Source organism: Dipodomys spectabilis, unplaced genomic scaffold, assembly GCF_019054845.1.
Source record: "Dipodomys spectabilis isolate Male_0828 unplaced genomic scaffold, ASM1905484v1 ptg000175l, whole genome shotgun sequence".
In the NCBI taxonomy this organism is placed as follows: domain Eukaryota; kingdom Metazoa; phylum Chordata; class Mammalia; order Rodentia; family Heteromyidae; genus Dipodomys; species Dipodomys spectabilis.
The window spans coordinates 11,077,501-11,103,072 of record NW_024870852.1 but is presented as its reverse complement, the minus strand read 5'-3'; the positions used below and the strand labels follow the sequence as shown (position 1 = coordinate 11,103,072).

The following is a 25,572-nucleotide window of genomic DNA, read 5'->3' as shown; positions in this document are numbered from 1 at the left end:
CCTCCCTTGTTCTGGCAGATTAACGGTGACCTATGACCTTGACAGGCTGGCCACACTCCCGGCCAATTTCAGCCTGTCCAAAGGAGTCCCAGGGGTGGTCAAGGCCTGGGGATGTGTTGGCCAGATGGGCCTGGGAGGTCTCGGGTTGGCTTATCCCAGGAGGCAGAGCAGGTGGGCAGCCCTTAGCACCCCTCCTCCCCCATCATGCATCACTGGGCTGGAGCAGGAGGCAGATGGTAGGGATGGAGCAGCCTTGCAGCTCTGTCCTGACAAAAGATCCTCTGTACTGCCCCCTCCCCTTCACCAGCTTGGCTAGTCTAGTCTCAGGCTGTGCAAGCACTGGTAGCCCTGGCCCGGCCTGGCCAGTCTTTCTGCTGAGATTGTCCCTTCCCCCACCCCATTTGAAGGGAAGTTTTCCCAGGCAGTGTTTTTGGAAAACCCTTGGCTTGGAAACCTATAGTCAACCTGAGAGACGGCAAGTATGACCAGAATGGTGTGACTGATCTGGTTATAACTGGTCACAGATTCAAATGCAATAATAGGGTCAAGCTCAATGGGTGAAGTAGGGTTGTGGCACACTGGTGCCTGACACTCAAGGAACCTCTATCAGCAGTCCCTGCCTAGGATTGTTATAGATGGGGAAACTGAGGTCTAGAAAGAGACACTTGCGGGGCTGGGAAGGTGGCTCAGTGGTAGAGTGCTTGCCTTGCATGCATGAGGCCCTGGGTTCGATTCTTCAGCACCACATGAGCAGAAAAAGCTGGAAGTGGTACTGTGGCTCATGTGGTAGAGCACTAGCCTTGAGCCTTCAGCTGAGGAACAGTGCCCAGGCCCAGAGTTCAGGCCCCACGACCGACCAAAAAAAAAAAAAAAAAAAAATTAAAAAAAAAAAAAAAAGAAAGAGACACTTGCAAAAGAGTATCAAAGAACAAAGACTTGGACATCGGTGGCTCACACCTGTAATCCTAGCTACTTAGGAGGCTGAGATCTGAGGTCAAAGCCAGCTTGAGCAAACAAATCCTCTAGACTCATAGCTCCAAGCTGGAAGTAGAGTTGTAGCTCCGTTGGTTGAGTGCCAGCCAGGAGGGAAAAAAGATGAGAGAATACCCTGGTCCTGAGTTCAAGTCCCAGCACTACCAAACATACACAAAGAAAAGTAACAAGGACAAGCGAATAGGTTTGCTTTGCTGCAGCGAATCCAGACCTGCTGCTGACAGCCAGTGTTAAGATAGGTCACTCAAGCTCTCAATTTTCCCATCTGAAACAGCTAGGTAAGTAATGAGGGTGAGGGAAGAGGAAGCCTGGTGCTGGTGGCTCATGCCTATAATCCTAGCTACTCAGGAGGTTGAGATCTAAGGATCATGGCAGGAAAGTCTGGGAGACTCTTATCTCCAATAAACTACTCAGGAAAAGCCAGAAGTGGTGCTGTGGCTCCAGTGGTAGAGTGTGAGCCTTGAGCAAAAGAAGCTTGGAGACCCGTCCCGAGGCCTTGAGTTCAAGCCCCAAGACTGGCAAACAATAACAACAGAACACCTGTGGGCTAAATCTCATTATTTTTCTAAATCTGGGAAGTGGTTACAAGCTTAGAGACAAGAAAGCCTCAGAGTGGAGAGACAAGAGTCTCAGAGCTTCCATACTAGCTTTAGGCCTGGAGTCCTCCCTAAGGGTCCTCCCCAGTAACAATTGTGAAATCTTCTGGTCATGACTCAGTTTCCTTATCTGTTTTCTGTTTTGGGATTCTATTTGTGTGTGAGTTTGTGTGGGTAGCAGCTCTAGGGGGTTGAACTCGGCCTGTGCTTGCTAGGTAGGCAGTCTACCATTTGAGCCATGTCTCCGGCCTAGTTTCTGTATTTGTAAAGTGGGTTAAATGACAGCAATTGCCTCACAGGGATGCTGTGAGGACTGAGAAAATTATTACTCAGGAAGTTTCTAACACATACTCAATTGGAGCTACTGTTGGGGCTAAGTAGAAGATCCTGAGAGGTCCTACCAGTAAAGGTGGGGGGTAGTGATGGTGGGGGGGAGGTTGTTCCGTTGTTCCAGGCTCAAGACATAGCTGAGTAGAGATAGGAAGAAAGATGATAACTAGGAGCCTGCACAATGGAGGTTCTGCCTCCATCTTGTGGTGCAACTCTAGGCCTCTGGAGAATACATGGCCTCTTTCTTTCTTTCTTTTTCTTTCTTTCTTTCTTTCTTTCTTTCTTTCTTTCTTTCTTTCTTTCTTTCTTTCTTTCTTTCTTTCTTTCTTTCTTTCTTTCTTTCTTTCTTTCTTTCCTTTCCCTTCCTTCCTTCCTTTCCTTTCCTTTTCCTTTCTTTCTTTTTCTTTCTTTCTTTCTTTCTTTCTTTCTTTCTTTCTTTCTTTCTTTCTTTCTTTCTTTCTTTCTTTCTTTCTTTCTTTCTTTCTTTCTTTCTTTCTTTCTTTCTTTTCTTCCTGGTGTCTACCGTTTCTCAGGTGATTGTGATTCAAGGAGCCTCTTGGTTTCAGTGAGAACTCGTGGATTAGGTGGATTAGGGATGGAGGGAGGGAGGAAGGAAAGAGGGAGGGAGGCCAGCCGGCAAAGACTTCAGCTAGGCCAGGACTACTTGGGATGGTTTCCCAGAAGTCCTTCTTGCACACAGGGCCTGGGCAGCTTTCAATTGGCTCCTGGGTGCCAATTGAAGTCTATTAATATCAAAGTAATGAGGTAATTACTGTGATTTGGAAAAACTACCCACAAATGCTTTTGAGGGAATTTTAGAGAAAAGAGGGCAGTGATGAGCCATCTGTGAGGAGAGGGATGAAGAGTTTCTTTGAAGAAGTGTGTGTGTGTGTGTGTGTGTGTGTGTGTGTGTGTGTGTGTGTGTGTGTGTGTGTAGGGAAGCTGTAGGAAAACTGACAGTGTCATGCATGGTTGTGGGAATTCTGGAGTGACCTGGGGGTAGGTGTGTGTGTGTGTGTGTGTGTGTGTGTGTGTGCGCACGCGTGTGTGTGCCTGTGTGTGTGTGTGTGTGTATGTATGTGTGTGTGTGCTTCAGACAGGCTGGGGAGAGCTTATAAGCAGAGGTTATCCCAGATATGATTCTTGGATTAGCAGAATGATCTTCACCTGGGATCTAGTTTTTATTTTAGTTACTTATTGTACCACTACTGGGGATTGAACTCAGGTCCTAGCACTCTAGCTTGCTCATAGCTCATGTTCTACCACTTGAGCCATACCAATAGTCTTAGCTTTTTGCTCATTAATTTAAGAATCAGCAAGTTTTGTTTACCGAGATTGGCTTTGAAGTTCCATTCTCAGATCTCAGCCTCCAGTGTAGCTATGATGATAACTTATTTATGTTTATAGTGAAAGTGATAAGAAATTCTATTAGGAAATGAATGTGCTTCCAATACAGAGTAGATCTTTGGTTGTTGTTGTTGGTGGTGGTGGTGGTGGTTGTGGGGCTTGAACTCTGGGCCTGGGCACTGTCCCTCAGCTCTTCAGCTAAAGGCAAGTGCTCTACCACTTGAACCACGGCACCACTTCTGGTTTTCTGGTGGTTTATTGGAGATAAGAGTCTCATGGACTTTCCTGCTCTGGCTTTGAACCACAATACTCAGATCTCAGCCTCCTGAGTAGCTAGGTTTACAGTTGTGAGCCATTGGTGCCCGGCTCTCTGAGTTCTTTTGCTCAAGGTTAGCACTCTATATTACTTTGAGCCACAACTCCACACCCAGTTTTCTCATGGTTAATTGGAGATGAGTCTCATAGACCTTCATGCCCAGGCTGATCCTCAGATCTCAGCCTTTTGAGTAGCTAGGATTACAGCATGAGCCACTAGTACCTGGTTTAGAGAGTAAGTCATTTCTAAGGTGAGAATGATGATTTTTGCCCAACACAAGTTTTGGGGGAAGTATAAGAAGTTTGGAGAGTGAAGTCTCTCCCCAGGACTAGCTCAAGAGACAGAGTTCAGTGGGAACTTAATAAACATGCGAATAATGAGGCCACTGTAGGAAACCCACTCTGCAACTGGGGTGTCTTTTTCATTTCTTCTGTTTTTGAGTGATAGGTTCATATCTACCAAGAAGGAGAAATACCCCCAGCCTACGATCTCCTTTCTGAAACCTCGGCGCAGCCACCACAGACTAACAATTGACATGAAGACCCACATCCTGTTGCCTCCCCCCACCCAGGTAATCACTCTGTGACCTCTTCTGGGAACCCACACCCAATCCCAAGGTTGAACCAGAAAGGGCCCAGAAGGTGACTTTCCACACTCCCACAGCTTCTAGGAAATGGCCAAACCATTTGGGAAAGGCCATAAGAGGAGAACCCTTTTGGTAACCCAACACTGTTGGCTAAAAGCTTTTGCTCCAGCTGGTGCTTGTGGTTCACGCTAATGATCTTAGCTACTTAGGAGGCTGAGATCTGAAGATCACTGTTTGAAGCTAGCCCAACAGAAAAGTCCAAGAGACTCTATCTCCAACTAGCAATATGCCAGACTTGAAGCCAGGTACTAGGAGCCCCCAAGTTCAATCTTCAGTACTGGTGCATAATTCTATTTTCCTAATAAACATCATTCTTTATTATGTTCTTTCTTATTTTTAATATGTTGTTTTACTTTTTGTTTATGTGGCACCAGGGAATTGAACCCAGGGCTGCATGCATGCTAGGCAAGCATTCTACCACTAAGCCACATTCCCAGCCTTTATTATGTTCTTATTCTTCTTGGAATATCCAACTACTGGTAACTCACTTTGTCTTCCTTCTTTTCTTTCTTTCTCTCTCTCTCTCTCTCTCTCTCTCCCTCTCTTTCTGTATTTCTTTATGTCTGAGATTGGGACTTGAACTGGGTATCTGACACTTTTGCTCATTGCTGGCACTCTACTACCTGAACTATGCCTCCAATTCCTCTTCTATTTTTCTTGTTTTATTTGAGACAGGATCTCACTCTATAGTCTAGGCTGGCCTTGTGCTTGCCTCCTCCTACCTCAGTACCCTGAGCATATGCCATCATACCTAGTGCCTGCTATGTGGTGTCTAAGTCTCATTTTACAGATGAGGAAAGTGAGACTCAAAGGTTTGAAGTTTCGTACCAAGACACTGGTAAAACAAGGGCTTCAGCCCAAGTTGGTCACATGTTCCTCGCTTGCTTCACCAGGGTGGGGGATAAAGGTGGGATGAATAGGGGGTATAATTATTATCATCATCTGTGACAAAAATGCAATTCTCACATGGAGAAGAGAATAAGTACTTGGCAAGTGACAATCATTAGTAAAACACACACACACACACACATTGCACTATGGACTGCAAGTATGAGGGCAGCCTGAACCTCACAGGGAAACCCTAAGAAAAAAAAAGAGGGGGTGGCTGGAAAGATAGCTCAGTGGTAGAGTGCTTGCCTTGCATGTATGAGGCCCTGGGTTCGGTTCCTCAGCACCACATAAGCAGAAAAAGCTGGAAGTGGCTCTGTGGCTCAAGTGGTAGAGCACTAACCTTGAGCTGAAGAGCTGAGGGACAGCACCCAGGTCCTGAGTTAAGGCCCCATGACTGACAAAACAAAACAACAACCAAAAACAAACAAACAAAAAACAAAAAAGACCGGGAACTGGTGGTTCATGCCTTTAATCCTAGCTACTCAGGAGGCTGAGATGTGAGGATTGTAGTTCAAAAGCAGCCTGCGCAAGGGCAAGAAAGTCTGTGAGACTTACTCCATTTAGCCACTAAAAACCAGAAATAGAGCTGTGGATGAAAGTGGTAGAGTGCTAGCCTTGAGCAAAAGAGCTCGGGAATAGCACCCAGACCCTGAGTTCAAGCCCCAGTACTGACCAAAAAAAAAAAAAGAGAGAGAGAGAGAAAGATAAAAATCTGTTTTCCACCATCCCTTTTCTGATTCCCAATTCCTTATCTTCAGCCACAGCCTGGGTGGCCTATTTAGGACCTGTACCCTGCAACCTTGGCTCTCTGCTGCCCTCTGCTGGCAGCAGTGATCCCCTATGGATCCTTGCTATTCAATCTTCAAGGCCTCCAGCAACAGCCTGCCTAGCCCTAGACAGTGCCTTTGGTGAGTGGTGGCTGGGGGAAAGGGTGGATGCTGATGTCATTGACAAGGCTGATGGTGCCCCTTCTAGAGCTTCTGCTTCCTCCCTTTTAAAGTGCTAGACTGGGACTAACAGCTCTTAGACTATGACTTTGAATCTATTTCTGCTAATCTGTTTCCTGGTTCCTATTAACGCCAGCCCCAACTCACCCTGAAAAAAAGTCATTTGCCTTCTATTCTCAGTGCTTCTACGCTTCGAAGTGTTCTTTCCTCCCTATGGAACATCGTCAGAGTCCAGCTTGAACCATCACAGTAACCCTACAGGGCTTATTTTCTTGCTCTAGGACCAGAAATAGAGAGCAGGATTTGTGTCTGGTTTAAGAGGAAAATCTCTCCCTTAATCCCCAGCTGCTCCACCCAATGGCAAGTGTCCTGCTTCTAAGTTTGGTCTATTAGTCTCTTCTTTCCTGCTTTGTACCTGTCCAGAGCCCAACTCTTGGCCCACTTTTCTATGTTCATTCTCTTTTAGGTTTTCTACAAGCTTGACAAACTTAAAAGTATCTTTTATTGACTTTCCTAATCTTTACCTAAACTGTCAGCAAATCTTAGCATCTCACCTCAATACTCAATTAATTAATTAATTTAGGTGCTAGGGGTTAAATTCAGGGCCTGGCTCATGCAAGGGGACCTGTCCCCAGGCCTCAAAATTATAGCTCTTAATGATGGGCAATCTTTCCATTCCAGCTGCTTCCACCTCCACTTTAGTCTAAATCACCGTTCTGCCATCTGAGCAGCTTCAAAAACTTCTGTGCAAATTATATTTTCTCCAGATAGCTACAACCCCCCTCCCCGTTCTTTTGTCAGCCGTGAGGCCTGAACTCTGGGCCTGGGCGCTGTCCCTCAGCTCTTCAGCTCAAGGCAGTGCTCTACCACTTCCAACTTTTTCTGCTTTTGTGGTGCTGAGGAATCGAACCCAGGGCTTCATGAATGCAAGGCAAGCACTCTACCATTGAGCCACCTTCCCAGCCCTACCACATCTCTCTCTCTCTCTCTCTCTCTCTGTCTCTGTCTCTGTCTCTCTCTCTGTCTCTCTCTGTCTCTCTCTCTCTCTCTGTCTCTCTCTCCCCAATCTAGAAATAACTTTGTGATTGTCTTGACCAATGGAATAATAAAACAGAAATGGGAGTGTGTGATTTCTGAGCACACCTCCTTTCTCCTTCTGGTTTGGGATGCTTGTCCTTGTAACTCAGCCAGTGTGCTGTGTGTGAGCCCAGCAGAGAGGAATTGAAGTCTTCTATTCACAATCACAGCCCAGCTCCTTGCCAACACTGCACACTAGCTTGCCAGCCATATGAGACATTCAAAAAGATTTTCCACGCCAGGCACAAGTGGCTCACACCTGTAACCCTAGCTACTTTAGAGACTGGGATTAGAGGATTGAAATTTGAAGCCAGCTCAGGGCAAAAAAGCCCCCAAAGCTGAAAGTGTAGCCCTGGCTCAAGTGGTAGAGTACCAGCTTTGAGTAAAGAAGCCAAGTGTGAGCATGAGGTCCTGAGTTTAAGCCTCAGTACTGATGCACACACACACAAAGCAGCCAGTCCAGGCCCCAGTCACGCTGCAATGTTGCTGAGTTTCATTCATAGCTGTAGCTTAGTTCTCTGTAATATCAGGTCCTGTATTCATGGATTCAATCAACTGCAGATTGCCATTTATTTATTTATTTATTTTGGTGCCAGTCCTGGGGCTTGAACTCAGGGTCTTGGCATTGTCCTTGAGCTTTTTTCCTCAAGGCTATTGCTCTACTTTTTGAGCCACAGCTATACTTCTGGATTTCTGGTGGTGAGTTGGAGATAAAAGTCTCATAAGCTGGGCATCAATGGCTCACGCCTGTAATCCTACCTACTCAGGAGGCTAAGATCTGAGGATCCCAGTTCAAAGCCAGCCTGGGCAGTAAACCACTGGGCAATAAGCCACTCAGAAAACCAGAAGTGGTGTTGTGCCTCAAGTGGTAGAGGGCTCACCTTGAGCTGAAGAACTGAGGGACAGCGCCCATGCCCCAGAGTTCAAGCCCTAGGACTGACCAAAACAAACAAACAAACAAAAAGTCTCATAGTCTTTCTTTCCCCATCTGCCTTTGAACAGTAATCCTCAGAGCTCAGCCTTTCTTTCTTTCTTTTTTTTTTTTTTGGGTCTGGTCATGGACCAGGTCTGAACTCTGGACCTGGGTGCTGTCCCTCAGCTCTTCAGCTCAAAGCTAGCACTCTACCACTTGAGCCATAGCGCCACTTCCGGCTTTTTTCTTTTTTCTTATGTGGTGCTGGGGAATTGAACCCAGGGCCTCATGCATGCAAGGCAAGCACTCTACCACTGAGCCACCTTCCCAGCCCCCAGATCTCAGCCTTTAAAGTATGTGGGATTATGGGAATGATCCTCGGGTGCCTGGCTGCAAATTTTTATTTTATTTTTCATGCCAATACCAGGGTTTGAACACAGGGCCTTGAATTCTTGCCTGTGTTCCTAGCTACTTGGAGACCTTAGGTAGAAAGATTGAGGTCTAACCTGGCCCAGGTAAAAACATGAATCCCTACCTGAAAAATATAAACAACAAAAAGGGCTGAGGATGTGGCTTAAGCAGCAAAGTGCTGGCCCAGTGAGTGCTCAGACTGGAGTTCACCTCCCAGTAGTGTTAAAAGAAAAAAAAAGAAGCCGGGCGCTGGTGGCTCACGCCTGTAATCCTAGCTACTCAGGAGGCTGAGATCTGAGGATCGCGGTTCAAAGCCCAGCCCGGGCAGGAAAGACCATGAGACTCCTATCTCCAATAAACCACTAGAAAACCGGAAGTGATGCTGTAGCTCAAGTGGTAGAGCGCTCACCTTGAGCTGAAGAGCTGAGGGACAGCGCCCAGGCCCAGAGTTCAAGCCCCACGACCGACAAAAAAAAAAAAGAAAAAAAAGAAAAAAAAAGAAAACACCAGAAACAAACCAGATACTATGCTGCAAATTCTATTAATTCTTGTGTGTGTGTGTGTGTGTGTGTGTGTGTGTGTGTGTGTGTGTGTGTGTGTGTGTGTGTGTGTGTGAGTGTGTGTGAGTTCTGGGGCTTGAACTCAGTGCCTGGGCACTATCATTTGAGCCACAACTACTTAAGGCTTTTTTTAATGGCTAATTGGAAATGAGAGTTTCACAGAAACCAAGGGCAAGTGGCTTAACCTGTAACCCTAGCTACTCAGGAAGCTGAGATCTGAGGATTGTGTTTCAAAGCCAGCCTTGGCAGGAAAGTCTGTGAGACTCTTATGTCTAATTAGCCACCAGAAAACCGGAAGTGGTGCTGTGGCTCAAGTGGAAGAGTGCTTGCCTTGAGCTCAGAGACAGCCCCCTGGGCCAGAGTTCAAGCCCCACAACCAAAAAATAAACAAACAACTTATGCATATACACGAGCCACACACACACATACACACAAATGAGTCTCACTGACTTTCCTCCCTGGCTGGTTTTGCACTACCATCCTCAGCCTCAGCCTCCTGAGTAGTTAGGATTACAGGTATGAGCCACCAGAGCCTGTAGCTCAGCAACATCTTTTTTTTTTTTTTTGTCTTGCCTGAATCTGGACCTGGGCGCTGTCCCTCAGCTCTTCAGCTTAAGGCTAGCGCTCTACCACTTGAGCCACAGCGCCACTTCTGACTTTTTCTGCTTATGTGGTGCTGAGGAATCGAATCCGGGGCCTCATGTGAGGCAAGCGCTCTACCTCTGAGCCACCTTCCCAGTCCCAGCAACATCTTTTAATGTCACAATAAGGTGCTTATAGATTTACAATTCCCAAGTCCCACTGACTCCTCGAATCTATTGAGTATTGACTTTCTCCCAAGCAATCCAGCCATCTGTGGTGGAAGGCAGGGGTGCCAAAGCTTTCATTGATGGCATTTAGTTAATAAGTGTGCTATTCTTGGAAGTTTTGTTGGCACTTGTCCACCATCAATATTTTTCTTGTAGTGAAAACATTCCTTGTCATCATGGACACTTTTTCTGCCCCACCAGAAGTTTCAATGACATGAATTCCATCCTCCATGCTTGCCATTGCCTCCTCTCCTATCACTATGCGCAATATCGTCCCAGCATGTGTTATAGCAGGCGCTCTACCATCAAGACATGCCTTCCATCTATAGCATATTTTTTTTGGGGGGAGGGTCAGTCATGGGGCTTGAACTCTGGGCCTGGGCGTTGTCCCTCAGCTCTTCAGCTCAAGGCTAGTGCTCTACCACTTGAGCCACAGTGCCACTTCCAGTTTTCTGGTGATTAATTGGAGATAAGAGTCTTATGGACTTTCCTGTCAGAGCTGGCTCTGAACCACGATCATCAGATCTCAGCTCCTGAGTAGCTAGGATTTCAGGTGTGAGCCACTGGTGCCTGGCTGCATAGTTGTTTTTTTTTTTCAAGTCCTGGGCTGAACTCAAGGCCTGGGCACTGTTCCTGAGCTTCTTTTGCTTAAGGTTAGCACTCTACCTCTTGAGCCACAGCACCACTTTCAGCTTTTTCTGTGTATGTGGTACTGAGAAATTGAACCCAGGGCTTCATGCATGCTAGGCAAGCACTCTACCACTAAGCACCATTCCCAGCTCCTGATTCAGGTTTTTATATCTTGTTTAACTTGTTGCTGCACTTCTGCAGCTTCTCGAAAATGATTTCGCTCTCTTCACTATCTGGATCTCAAGCTTGCTTTGCTTCTCTTGTGCTTCTCCTAGCAGCTGTTCCCCAGTCTTGTGTGGGTGGATACTCACATTTCACTCCTTGGGAGAGGATCCAAGTCACATATCAGAACATAGGGCGTGTCTGTTTGAACTTTTTGGGCCTCTCTTTCAGTTGTTCCATCTCCATCACAATCTCCTTCATCACCACGAGCGCTTGTAGATGTCTTCATACCACTGAGGATCTTGACTGTTTGTATATTTAGGTCTTGCTGTTTAGCTAGACTGACTTCCAACTCCTGATCCTCCTGCTTTACTATCCTGAGAGCAGGATTACAGGTGTGTAGTGCCACGCCTGGCTTAGGCTTCTAATTCACTATCAGACTCCTATGCACTGCTGTAGCAGCCCATTTATTATTGTTTCTTTTTTTCTTTGCTGCTTTCTCAGCCTTAGAGGCAACTCCTTCTTCCCTGTCCTCTGTATCCAGGTCATCATTCAGGTGGCTTCTTGAAGCTACTGCCTCTTCTAGCCTGCGATGTTGCCCAATAACAGAATTTTATCTATCTATCTATCTATCTATCTATCTATCTATCTATCTATCTATCTATCTATCTATCTATCTATCTATCTATCTATTTGCCCGGCCTGGGGCTTGAACTCATGGCCTAGGCATCACTGTCCCTAAGCTCCTTTGTGCTCAAGGCTAGTCTTTACCATTTGAGCCACAGTGCCAATTCTGGCTCTTTATGTAGTTTATTGAAAATAAGAGTTTCATGGAAGCAGGCGCTGGTGGCTTATACATGTAATCTTAGCTACTTAGGAGGGTGAGATCTGAGGAGCAGTTTGAAGCAAGTCTGGGCAGGAAACTCTGTGAGACTCCTATTTCCAGTTAATCCAGAAAAAGCCAGAAGTAGCACTGTGGCTCAAGTGACAGAATTCTAGCCTTGACCAAAAGGAACTCAGGGGCAGTGCCCAGGCCCAGAGTTCAAACCCTAGGACCTGAAAAAAAAAAGTGTCTCAAAGATTTTACTGTCTGGGCTAGCTTTGAACTGCAATCCTCAGATCTCACTCTCTTGACTAGCAATGATTATTGGTGTGAGCCCCCGGGCACCCAGCAAGAAGTATGCATCTACTTCATACTATGCTCCAAAGAAAACAGAGAACACTTAGTCCCAGGACCAGAAAAAAAAAAAAGTGAAGCTGGATGTTGGCAGCTTGTGCTTGTAATCCTAGCTGCTCAGGAGGCTGAGATCTGAGGATTGCAGTTCAAAACCAACCTGGGTAGGAAAGTGCATATATTTCAAGTTAATCACCAAAAAGGCAGAAGTGGAGTTGTGGCTAAAGTGGTAGAATGCTAGCACAAAAGCTCAGGGACAGTACCCAGGTCCTGAATTCAAGCCCCAGGACTGGCACACTAACATACATATGCACACACATATACACAATAAAACAAACCAACAAATATTAGTTAAGAATAGGCTAAGCCGGACACCAGTGGCTCATGCCTTTAATCCTAGCTAGTAAGGAGGCTGAAATCTGAGGATTCAAAGCCAGCCCAGATTGGAAAGTCCCTGAGACTTTTACCACCAGTTAAACATCAGAAAACTGGAAATGGTGCTGTAGCTCAAGTGATAGAGCGCTTGCCTTAAGCTGAAGAGCTCAAGGACAGCACCCAAGCCCAGAGTTCAAGCCCCATGACTGACCAAAAAAAAAGAAAAAGAAAAGAAAAGAACTATAGAAATGACTAGGCTTGGTGGTACAAACCTGTAGTCCAGTTAGTTACTCAGGAAGCTGAGGTTGGAGGGTGAATTGTGCTCAAGAATTAGAGGCCAGCCTAAACAGCATAACAAGATCTTAGCTCAAAGAACAACAAAAACAATAAAAAATGCATGTAACTCCATAAATCAGACCATTTTAGTTTTCCACTGAAACCCTCCAGCGTGGAATAAAATGTGTTATCTTTCCCTGCCTTCTGGGGCTTACATTATCTTTCTTCTGTGACCTTTCTGGTTTTCTGCCCACACTGCCCACTCCAGTTGCCCACACTGGATATTCATTATATAGCCTAGGCTGGCCTTAAAGCTGAGAGTCTCCAACTCTCCCCTTTCTTAGTGCTGAGACTATAAGGGTGCACAGCCATGCCTGATATCTATGCTGAGGCTTTAATGGTAAGCAATTCAGTACCTACTTTAACAGAGGGAGCTCCCTGAGATGCCTACTCTCCAGGCTTTGTCCTCAAAGGACTCGCCACTTGGAAAGGGCCTAGTGCCTGTCCCTCTTTCTCAAGAGGAACTCCCTTTTTTATTCATTTAATAAATTCTTCATAGTACCAGGTTCTAGAAGATAGAGTTCCTGCTTCAGAGAAGCCTCCATATTCAAGGATGACAGGTGCTAATGGAGTTTAGGGTAGGAAACAGAAAGTGCCTGTGGCAATGGGTGCTACAAAGGAATTAATATGATAATATGGGAGAACCATTCAACTTTCACCTACAGTTTGAACAGACCGTTTACACAATCAGGTTAAAAAATAGATAAAAATAAAGCTGGGTGCTTGTGGCTCACACATGTTATCCTAGCTACTCAGGAGGCTGAAATCTGAGGATCATGGTTCAAAGCCAGCCCAAGCAGGAAAAGTCCGTGAGACTCTTATCTTGAATAAACCACTCAGAAAACCAGAAGTGACATTGTGGCTCTAGTGGTAGACCTCTAGCCTTGAGCTGAATTGTTGAGGGACAGCACCCAAGCCCAGAGTACCAACCCCCACGTATGACCAAAAACAACAATAACAACAAAATTATCTATCTGAGGGCAGGTGTGGTGATACTTGCCTGTAATCCCAGCCTTCTGAGCACTTTAGAGCCTAGCGCAGGAAATTCAGAAGTGCAGCTTGGCCCGTTAGGTGCTGGTAGCTTATGTCTGTAATCCTTGCTCCTCGGGAGGTTGAGATTTGAAGGCTGCAGTTCAAAGCCAACCCTGGGGTAGGAAAGTCTGTGAGACCCTGAAAGTAACCACAAAAAGCTAGAGCTGTGGCTCAAGTGGTAGAGTGCTAGCCTTGAGCAAAAAAGCTCAGAGACAGTGCTCGTGTCCAGAGCTCAAGCCCCAGGACTATAAACAAAAAAAAGTTCAGGGTTGGGAAGGTGGCTCAGTGGTAGAGTGCTTGCCTTGCATGCATGAGGCCCTGGGTTTGAGTCCTCAGCACCACATAAGCAGAAAAAGCCAGAAATGACATTGTGGCTCAAATGGTAGAGTGCTAGCCTTTAGCTGAAGAGCTGAGGGACAGCGCCCAGGCCCAGAGTTTAGACCCATAACCGACAAAAAAAAGAAAAACAAAAAGCTAGCATAAGGGAAGTAGCTGCTAACCTTTAAGGCAATGATTCTGGGCAGCCAAGATGAATAATTATTCTATTGGGTTTTTTTGTTTGTTTTTTTGGTCCCATCATGGGGCCTGAACTCTGGGCCTGGGCACTGTCCCTCAGCTCTTCAGCTCAAGGTTAGTGCTCTACCGCTTGAGCCACAGCACCACTTCCGGCTTTTTTCTTTTTGCTTATGTGGTTCTGAGGAATCAAACCCAGGGCCTCATGCATGCAAGGCAAGCGCTCTACCACTAAGCCACCTTCCCAGACCCTGAATAATTATTTTAAAATATGGCATGTCTCTGGGCCTACCCAAAATATAAGGACAATAGGTGAGCTTTAAGCCTTCCTTTCCTCAGATAAACCTCTCACTCTGCTTTCTCTACCCAACTTTTTACCATTTCAAAGGTGAGAGCACACATTTATTTATTTGTTTATTTATTTTTGTTCATCCTGGGGTTTGAACTCTGCACCTGGGTGCTGTCCCTGAGATTTTTTTTTTTTTTTTTTTTTGGGTCCGGTCGTGGGGCCTGAACTCTGGGCCTGGGCGCTGTCCCTTAGCTCTTCAGCTCAAGGCTCGCACTCTACCACTTGAGCCACAGCGCCACTTCCGGCTTTTTTCTTATGTGGTGCTGAGGAATCGAACCCAGGGCCTCGAGCATGCAAGACAAGCGCTCTACCACTGAGTCACCTTCCCAGCCCCAGATTTTTTTTTTTGTGTGGGGTCTGAACTCTGGGCCTGGGCACTGTCCCTCAGCTCTTCAGCTCAAAGCTAGCGCTCTACCACTTGAGCCACAGTACCACTCCCAGCTTTTTCTGCTTATGTGGTACTGAGAATCAAAACCAGGGCCTCATGCATGCAAGCATTCTACCACTGAGCCACCTTCCCAGCCCATGTGCTAGCTCAAGGCTAGCACTTTACCACTTGAACTACAGCTCTACTTTCAGCTTTTTTTTTTTTTTTTAGTTTAGTTTAGTGGAGATAACAGTCTCATAGATGGGCTGGGAAGGTGGCTCAGTGGTAGAGCGCTTGCCTTGTATGCCTAAGGCCCTGGGTTCGATTCCTCAGCACCACATAAGCAGAAAAAGCTGGAAGTGGCACTGTAGCTGAAGTGGTAGAGTGCTAGCCTTGAGCTGAAGAACTGAGGGACAGTTCAGGTCTCACGACCGACACCTTCCCCCCCCCCCAAAAAAAAAAAGACTCTCATAGACTTTCCTTCCTAAGTTAACTTGGAACCATGATTCTTAGATCTCAGCATCCTGAGTAAATATGATTACAACTGTGAGCCACTGGTGCCCAGCAAGGGTAAGTGTAGATAGTCCCAAGGTTTTTAGATAGTCTCCAAGGTCTTGCAACTAAGCATTTAAACAGGGGGAAGATTAACTGCTTTGTTGCTTCCCAGTTCCAACTTGAATCTGGTCTTTTTTTTTTTGTCCTGGGGCTTGAACTCTGGTCTTGGGCCCTGTCCCTGCGCTCTTCAGCTCAAGGCAAGTGCTCTACTGCTTGAGCCACAGCACCACTTCTGGTTTTCTAGTGGTTTATTAGAGAGAAGAGCCTTTCAGACTTTCTTGCCCAGGCTGGCTTTGAACTGTGATCCTCAGATTTCAGCCTCCTGAGTAGCTAAGATTACAGGCGTGAGCCACCAGCATCTGGTTGGTCCTTTTTATTTCATTTAATTTTCTAGTCTCCTTAGCTATCTCTCTTGCCACAGTTTGCCTCCCACCGGGCTATCTCAGTACTATACTTCTTTTTTTTTTTTTTTTTTTGGGTCCGGTCATGGGGCCTCTACTCTGGGCCTGGGCCTCAGCTCTTCAGCTCAAGGCTAGTGCTCTACCACTTGAGCCACAGCATCACTTCCAGATTTTTTCTTTTTGCTTATGTGATGCTGAGGAATCGAACCCAGGGCCTCATGCATGCAAGGCAAGCACTCTACCACTGAATCACCTTCCCAGCCCAGTACTATACTTCTATGCCTCCCATCCTCTACTAACATCCTAGCCTTACCTGGGGTGGGAGGAAGGGAATTGGTACAGTGAATTGCAGTGCCAGACTGCCTGGGCATATTGTTTCATAAGCCTGTTTTCTCATCTGCCTAGCTGGGTAGTAACAGGACCTACTTCCTAGGATTATCTTGAGGATTAAATGAGACAGTCCACAGAAAAGTACATATTATGTTAAGCAATGAGTGTTGTCAACTCCCACGATTACTGCTGTCACTAGGTATAGGAGGCCAGTTCTAGAGGAATAGCTGTGTCTTTTCCTGGGGCCCCTGTAGAGGAACTCCTGCTTGTTGAATCAGGACTTCAGATTCTTGGTTTAAGAGCTTGAGCTTTCTGTAGGCTGGGCAGCTCCCCTCTTTCCTTCCTTTGCCCTTCCCCTCTCCTATCCCTTGGGAGTGAACTGGTTTCCTCTGGGAGCTCTGCCTGCCTGGGGTTTGGTGGGAAGCCAGGCCTGTGGGTGTGTGTGGGAGGCCAATTTCTGAGCCACAGCAGAGAGGTATCAGCTGACCAAGCGGGGGAGGAAAGAATTCCTCCAGCTATTTGTTCCTAGGGATTCTGGCAGGGGTACAGTTGATCAGCACCGCCAGTATGTGTGATCACAGGTCATCACCACATGCACATGTAGGCACACACCTGTGTGCGCACACACCAAGTGCCACTTATGCTCTGCATCTTTCTTGCTCGGCATACAGAGCCCCTCTCCCCTTCTCTCCCATTCTACTCAAACAGAACAGTGCCCCAGGGGAGGAGCTTTTTATCAGGGCTTTTTCTCATGGGCTTGGGGCCCCTTTATGCCTCTTTAAAGCAGGGCAGTACGTGGGGGGACTTTTGATTTGGTTTCTGGCTTTGGTTCTGGGAAAGAGCCTCACTTTCCCTGGGTTTTGTCTTGCCTGATTGGGCCTCTCCCTTTTCTACCATGTGAGGAAAGCTTCCAGTAGCCAAGTAGGATGTGGTTCCCACCCCAGGCAGTCAGCCCTACAGTTGTGAGTGTGTGTGTGTGTGTGTGTGTGTGTGTGTGTGTGTGTGTGTGCAGGTTGTGGGGCTTGAGGCCAGGGCCTGGGCGCTGTCCTTAAGCTTTTGTGATCAAGGCTAGCACTCTACCATTTGAGCTACTGCTCTATTTCTGGCTTTTTTGGTGGCTAATTGAAGAGTCTCATGGACTTTCCTGCCACTGATGCCTGCTTCTCCCTCCTCCCCCGCCCCCCCCCCCTTTGGTGCTACCAAGTTCCAGAACTACTGTCCAAGTACAGAGGGTGAGAGCTCAGAGCCTTGGGTACTAGGGATCCGGTCACGCCCAGAACCCCATACCTAAGACCTCCTTTTCTTACTCCGTGCTGTTAAACACTTCTGACCCCCGCCCCCAGGTGACCCAGCACCCTATCCTTCGGTTCCAGTCTAGCTACTCTCAGCTTCCAGCTCCAGTCTGTGGCCCCGCCCCAGCGATCCCCGCCCATCGAGGCCACGCCCACCCAGACCACGCCCCTAGCTGCCACGGGTAGGGTGGCTGCTGGCCCAGCCGGGCCGGCGCTGCCCTCTGGTCGGGGTACACGGTGGGAGCGGTCGGGCACGGCGGGACTGGACGATCGAGGCGGCCCGGGGGCTCGAGGCGAAGATGGCGTCCGGCAGGCGCGCCCCGCGCACGGGGCTGCTGGAGCTGCGCGCTGGGGCGGGCTCGGGGGCTGGCGGCGAGCAGTGGCAGCGGGTGCTGCTCAGTCTGGCGGAGGACGCGCTGACCGTGAGTCCCGCCGCCGACGGCGAGCCCAGCTCCGAACCCGGCGCTCCACGGGAACCGGAGCTCAACGGCGCCTCCGAGCCCGGCGCGGCGCCTCCGCAGCTGCCCGAGGCGCTGCTGCTCCAGCGGCGCCGCGTGACGGTGCGCAAGGCCGACGCCGGCGGGCTGGGCATCAGCATTAAAGGTGGGCGCGGGGCGTGGAGGGCGCAAGGTCCTGGTGTCTGGGGGCCGCCAGGGCACACCGGGAAGTTGGAGTTGAAGGCCTTCTGTCCGGGGCCTGGGGGATCTGAGGCGATGGAGGGCGCGGAGAGCACGCCGAGCGCCAAGGTCGGAGCGGCTCTCCGGAGTTGAGATCTCGGGGTGGACACCGAAGGCTCAGGAATGGAGGGAGTGAGGGCGCACCAAGGGCATGGGGGGCAGTCTTGTTTGGGGGCATGGGAGTCTAGGAGTGGCCCCCACTCAGAAAAAAAAAAGCAGATGGTCTGGGGTGGAGTTGGGGGGAGGGAGGAGGATTTGAGACCTGGGACACTGAGTGTTAGGACCAGAAGTATCTGAAATGCAACCGGGGTGCCTGGGGTGAGTGTCAGGGTTTGAAGTCTGGGAAGCACCGGGGTGGATAGAGGTGGGTGGGAGCATAGGCCGGGTCACAGATAAGGGACCAGCAAGGACCCAGACTCTTGAAGCTCGTGAGCCCAGGGGTAGAGTCCCAACCACTGACGTCAGGAGTCTTCCCATCTCTGCCCATTTCCACTAAGCATAGAATGGACAGGATGAACCCCAGAGTTGCCATTCCTTCTTGAGAGCTTTGGGACCCTAAGACCCATGGCCTTCTTAACAAAAATAATTTTAGTGTTATTATTAAACTGTTGTACAGAAGGGTTACCATTTCATAAGTTAATAAGTACATTTCCTTTTTTGGACAATGTCACCTCTTCACTTTTCCTAGTCACCCTCCTTCTCCCCCTCAATGACCCTCTTTAGGGTGCAGTCAGCCACACTGTTTTGAGTTGCGGGTCAGTCACTATATGAACTTGGATGTCATTTTCCCCATCTCTGAATCTGTTAACTGAAATCTGGTTGATAAATGTTTCTGTGAGAGCTAGGGTTTGCCCTGCCAGCAGGTGCTTGGTTAATTATCACCATTAGATGAGGGGGAAAATGGAGGACAGGAGGGACTAACAAAGCTTAAATCTCTGCACACCCCAGCTGCTCACTATTCCTGCCATTTGCATGTCAAGGGTGTCAGCCCTTTATCACCTGCAATGTGTTAGTCCCCTCCCAGGCCTCCTGTGGGAGCCTGCTGTGTTTACTGGTGCTCTAGACGCTTTGGCCCAGGTAAAGGGTGGGGGGGGGGGCAGTGATGGTGATGAATACCATCATTGTGTGCCAGGTGCGGTTGGCTCTGCTTCATTCTGGCAACTAGTGGCGAAAGGTAGGGAGTATAATCTTTGCCTGTTTTTCAGGCAAAGAAACAGACTCGATAAGGGAAAATGCTTTTCCTAGGGTCACAGAGTGAGTGGCAGGACTAGGATTTTGAATCTTCACTGTCACAACACTGTTCACCTTGAGATTACCCAGTGGCTGGTTCTTTTCAGTGGCAGAGCAATTCCCAGGCAGCTAACCCTGAATGTCTAAAGGAGGAAATGGGGAAAACAGGAAGTAGATAACAGTCTTACCCTCAAACTCTAGGCTAGAGCAAAAGACCAATCCAAAAAATTGTATCAGAGCAGGAAGGAACAGAAAACATATAGAATTGCATTTGGCAGATGAACAGATGGACTCCTAGAGGAGCTGCATCTTCCAAGGTTACACATAGTTCATTTTTACATCCATACTTGTGGATAGGTATGATGATATATTTAGGAGACTTCAGAGAAAGTACCAACTCCATCCAGTTCCTTGTGGATGGGGACTGGGCTTCTGTTGCCAAGGTAACCTCCCCTCTGGAGTCTAGCAAGAGTCCAGGGGGCTTGAACTCTGGGCCTGGGTGCTGTTCCTAAGCTTCTTTTGCTCAAAGCTAGCACTCTACCATTGAGCCCCAGTGCCACTTCTGGCTTTTTCTGTGTATGTGGTACTGAGGAATCGAACCCAGGACTTCATCCATGCTAGGCAAGCACTCTACCACTAAGCCACATTCCCAGCCAGAATCCCTTCCTCTTTTAGGCCTGAAGTCATGAGCAAACTGTTGGGCCTGTATGAGTCAGGAAACTCTCCCTAATACCAGCTGTGCCATTAGCTGGTTGTGTAACCTTGGAGCAATGACCTCCTACTCTAGTACTTCATCTTCTGAACTGGGAGGATAGACAGGAGTGGGCTCTGTGAGGGGCTGAGTGTTGGTTCTGAAGCCAGGAGACTTAGGTTCCACTGCTGGTATTGCCATTTACTAGTTGAGTGACCTTGGACAAGGGGCTTGTCTCTGCACTTGTGTTTCCCTGGTAGGAAACAGTGTGCTAGTGTGATGATGTGTTGTAAAGAGGCAAGGAGACAACTTTAGAAGCATTCAGCAACATGCTCAGCACTTGCTGGAATTAGTGTGAACTAGTTATTTTAAAGAGGCATTTATTTATTATTATTTAGCAATAAAGCAGTTATATAAAATGGATTTTTTTTTCTATTTTGTGTGTGCATCAGTGATACAGAAAAGATGAACATTTTAAACCTCTAGAATTTAAGGCCTTAGTTTCCAGTCTAGGTCCTGGGCTGTAAAATTTTGTGCTTGCTGAAGAAGTCTCTAGGGCCCCTAGTAGGCACTGACTTCTACTTTAGTTCCAGATTGGGGCATGTCAGTGAGTTCCCATGTTGTGGTGGAATGACTTAAAAATCCCAAATATTTAAGGAAAAGTTCTTGAAGCACTTTGTAACTTACTCAATTACTGGTAAACACCTAAATCATTGGCCCCAAAAGACCCAAGGCCCAAAGTAGAGCATTAAGAATTTATAAAAGGGGCTGGGAAGGTGGCTCAGTGGTAGAGTGCTTGCCTTGCAAGCATGAGGCCCTGGGTTCGATTCCTCAGCACCATGTAAGCAGAAAAAGCTGGAAGTGGCTCTGTGGCTCAAGTGGTAGACCTCTAGCCTTGAGCTGAAGAGCTGAGGGACAGTGGTCAGCCTAGAGTTCAGGCCCCACGACCAACCCCCCCCCCAAAAAAAAAAAATGTAAAGGGGTTGGGAATGTGGCTTAGTGGTAGAGTGCTTGCTTAGCATACATGAAGCCCTGAGTTCAATTCCTCAGTACCACATAAACAGGAAAAGCTGGAAGTGGCTCTGTGGCTTAAGTGGTGGGGTGTTAGCCTTGAGCAAAAGAAGCTCAGGGACAGTGCCCAAGCTGAGTTCAAACCCCAGGATTGGCAAAAAAACAACAACAACAAAAAAAAACTTATAAAATATGTTTCCGTAAGTCTAGTATCCCAAACTTCTAAGTCTCTATGAGGATCTCTTCTCTCCCAGCATTGGGCTGGGCACTGAGTGAGCCCTAAAGAAGTAATCTCAACTTGTGAGACTCCCAAGCCTTGACACCTCTGCCTCAGTTTCTACCTCCTTCTGTGTCTATGCAGGGGGCCGGGAGAACAAGATGCCTATTCTCATTTCCAAGATCTTCAAGGGCCTGGCAGCTGACCAGACAGAGGCCCTCTTTGTGGGGGATGCTATCCTGTCTGTGAATGGTGAAGACTTGTCCTCTGCCACCCATGATGAGGCAGTGCAGGCCCTCAAGAAGACAGGCAAGGAGGTGGTGCTGGAGGGTAAGTACTGTGGCCCAGAGGGTCGGCCCATCTCCTCCTGGCCTGAAATGGCCCCAGCCTTGAGGGATGGGAGGTAGGCAGTGTTCAAAACCCTATCTGGAATCAGCAGGGAGTGGTGAAGAGAGGCTGGCACAGACCTAAGCAGATCTTGTTTGCATTTTGTGTCTCCCACGTATTGGCAATGTGACATGAGGCAAGGACTTCATTTTCCCTGAGTCTTCATTTCCTCACCTGCAGAATGGCCAGGTTGTTCCTGTCCTGAGTTGATAAGATGGGGACTAAAGGTCCCAGGCAGAATGAGCTATCTAGTGAGGGGTTCAGGGAAAGAGGAGAGGCTGGAAGGTTCTTCTAGCTCCTAAGGGCACGAATACCCCTAGATTACCCTCATTTGGGAGAAATTTGGTCAGTACATAGCAAAACATCATATCTTTCCACTAAGGAAGAGAGATGGATTTGTTTTCCTTTTTGTTTTACAGTACTGGGGTTTGAACTCAGATTCTCACACTTAAGCAGGCACTTGAGCCACACTGTCATCCCTTTTTCTGCCAAGGTTTTTTTTTTTTTTGGTTGATTGTGGGGCTTGAACTCAGGCACTCGGTGCTGTCCCTGAGCTTTTTCACTCAAGGCTAGCACTCTTCCACTTTGAGCCACAGCACCACTTCTGCTTTTCTGGTGGTTAATTGGAGTCTCATGGACTTTCTTGCCTGGGCTGGCTTTGAACTGTGATTCACGGATCTCAGGCTCCCGAGGACCTAGGATTACAGATGTGAGCAACCAGTGCCCAGTGCCAATTTTTTTCAGATAAGGTCTTACATTTTTTTCTCCAGGACTGATCTTGGACAGAACTCTTTCTCAGATACATGCATATCATGTACCTGAAAGTAGACATGGTCTGTCATGCTCAGCCTACTAACTTTTTTGCCAGCCCTGGAGCTTAAACTCAAGGCTAGCACTCTACAATTTGAGCCATAGCACCACTTCTGGCTTTTTATGTTTATGTGGTACTGAGGAATTGGATCCAGAGCTTCATGCATGCTAGGCAAATACTCTACCACTAAACCATATTCCAAGCCCCACAGCCTGCTAACTTTTGCCTGACCTGACCTCAGACCACAATCTTTCAAGTATATACCTTCTTATAGTAGCTGGGATTATAGTTGTGAGCCACCACATCCTTACTAAAGATGAGAGTTTTGGGGGAATATTGGTTGGGTGACTTTCTCCCCAATGCTTTCACTGTTACTTGAGTCTCGTCTGTGTCTTCACTGAGTGTCACCTTCTCTGAGCCACAGTTTCCTCCTTGGTTATGATAGGCCTCTTGCTAGGGTTGTCCCCTATCTGCCTTTGCCATCATTCTCAGGAGTTTTTTGCTTAGCTCAGCCCGTTCCTCAAACTCTATTCTGTCAGCTCCGGAAGCCATGGGGGCCTGAGGAATGTGCCTTTGGTTCATTGCCCAGAATGGGCCCAGGGAGGTGGCTGGGGCTAATAGAGAATATCAAGGCCAGCAAAGCTACTGAGCTGAGTCCCAGGCCCAAGCCTGCTAGGTGATTTCCCCACAAGAATATCCAAGAGGCCATAGAAGCAAATAGGCTGTAGATCCCTGGGTGACCTTTGGCATCCTGTGACTGCAGATCTCAAGCCCCACTCAATTTTGTTTTACTTTATTTTTACATTTTAGGTGTGCCTGCAAATTTTACTGATACATTTTCTTTTTGTACTTAAAAAAGGGTTGACATGTGCTCATGCTGTAATCCTAGCTGCTCAGGAGGCTGAGATCTGAGGATTGAGGTTCAAAGCCAGCTCGGGCAAGACAGTTTGTGAAACTCTTATCTCCAATAAACCACTGAGGAAACCAGAAGTGATGCTGTGGCTCAAGTGGTAGAGTGCTACCCTTAAGCTGAAGAGCTCAGGGACAGTACCCAGGCCCAGAGATCAAGCCCCACAACAACAAAAAAAAAAAAGAAAAAAAAAGGTTGACTTTCGAGTATCAGTCTTTAGTAGCCTAAATCTCTTTCTCTCTCTTTCTCACTCTTTCTCTCTTGCACATGCATACACATAGACACATGCAAACACACATATGCATAAACAGAGTTTTGATTTTTTTTCCCTTGTACTACTGGAAATCAAACCTAGGACCTCCTACCTGCCAAGCAAGCAGTACACTACTCAGCTACCCCTTCAGTCCCCTCCATCTTTTTTTTTTTTCTTCGTCAGTTGTAGGGTTTGAACTCAGGGCTGGGTGCTGTCCCTGAGCTTTCACTCAAGGCCGTGCTCTACGACTTTGAGCCACCACTTTAGGTTTTCTGGTGGTTCACTCCAGATGAGTCTCATGGACTTTTCCTGCCTTGGCTGGTTTCAAACTGATCCTCAGATCTCAGCCTTCTGAGTGGCTAGGATTACAGGCATGAGCCACCAGCTTCTGACAAGAGCACATTTCTTTTTGGACAGTGTCACCCTAGGTTGTTTTTTAGATAGTGACTCAGGCCAGGCCACAGTCTTCGTATCTCTGCCTCTCAAGTAGCTGGGATTACAGGCTTATACCACCCTGTCCAGCCTTTCTCTGAATGTTTGACACCAAAACAACTCTCTTTTCTCTTCTTCACCTGTTTTTAGAAATTTATTCATTCATTTATTTGAAATAGGATATCTTCATATGGCCCAGGCTTGCTTTGAACTTGCCATGTGCTCCAATCCTCAAACTCAAATCCTTCTGGTTTAGCCTCCTAAGTTCCAGGATTATAGACATGTACTACCAAGCCAGGTAGTTGAAGCATCTCTTGATATTAGGAACTTATGTCCAGGCCTTCCCTCTAGTTTATGTACTCTGTTCCTTCCCCAATAAACCAATAAATATTTTTAGACACCTACTTCATACCTAGTGTAGAGAACAGTGAGGTTAGAAGCTAAACCAGACTCAAGCCCCTCCTGGATGGCCTCACTATCTGGAGGAGGAAAGGGTAAAACACCAAAACTTTCCTTTATAAGCAATGTTTTAATATCAGTTCCTAACCTCCAATTTGCTCTGTGATAAATCATTATCACTTTGGGCAAGACCCTTGCGTTTTTGATGCCTAAGTTGCCCTCCTGGTTGAGATTAGACTAGATCAGAGATGACTGATAGGTGTCATTGAAGCTCCACTGGTGGCTTCTTCGAGTTCCATATTTGAAGTACTGGGGGCCTAGTGTGGGTGCAGCAGAGAGCAACTAGAATCGATGAACAATGCTTGTCACAGAAGCAGCAGAGATAAGGGACAAGTGTCCCATCTCAGGAGAGGGTCTCAAACTCTTATGTTCTCAGATTTTTTTTTTTGTCAGTCATGGGTCCTGAACTCTGGGCCTAGGCGCTGTCCCTCAGCTCTTCAGCTCAAGGCTAGTGCTCTATTGCTTGAACTACAGCACCACTTCCGGCTTTTTCTGTGTATGTGGTGCTGTGGAATTGAACCCAGGGCCTCATGCATGCAAGGCAAGCACTCTACCACTGAACCACCTTCCCAGCCCTTGGCTCAGGAATTTCTTTTTTTTTTTTTTGGGTCCGGTAGTGGGGCCTGAACTCTGGGCCTGGGCACTGTCCCTCAGCTCTTCAGCTCAAGGCTAGCGCGCTACCACTTGAGCCATAGCGCCACTTCCGGCTTTTTTCTTTTTGCTTATGTGGTGCTGAGGAATCGAACCCAGGGCCTCAAGCATGCAAGGCAAGCGCTCTACCACTGAGCCACCTTCCCAGCCCAGGCTCAGGAATTTCTAAGAAGCCTGGAGGATAAGAGGATACTGGACTGTGCTTGTCCTTGAGACTGGGAGTTTGTGGATAAGGTCAGAGTATGTTAGTTGCTCAAGTCTGGAGCCAGGGTTCTTGGGAGCCTCTCAGAGCCTAGATTTCCCACCTCCCCCCAACCTCCAGAGCCACTGGGCTAACCACATTGTTTAGAACCTCCCTACCCCCAAACCACTCCCAAGACCGCCTCCAAGGAGCTAAGGAAACTGGCCTGTCCTTTGGATCTGAACTTAGTAAGATAGCTGAGCATCTTTTCTGGGACTTGGGGTTTAGTGGGTAAAGAATCCCTAAAATG

The 25,572-nt window shown here is 47.5% G+C and overlaps 1 protein-coding gene across 1 annotated transcript in view; it reads left to right on the top strand.

The window, feature by feature from the left end:
* Positions 1 to 17,536: 17,536 nt before the first annotated feature.
* The window catches only part of Snta1 (syntrophin alpha 1), a 26,792-nt gene continuing 18,756 nt past the window's right edge, over positions 17,537 to 25,572 (top strand). Inside the window, exons 1-2 of the mRNA XM_042694707.1 lie at positions 17,537 to 17,955; positions 21,323 to 21,508. Of these exons, the coding sequence (XP_042550641.1) occupies positions 17,652 to 17,955; positions 21,323 to 21,508 (490 nt within the window). The 5' untranslated portion in view covers positions 17,537 to 17,651. The remainder of the gene's footprint in view (positions 17,956 to 21,322; positions 21,509 to 25,572) is intronic.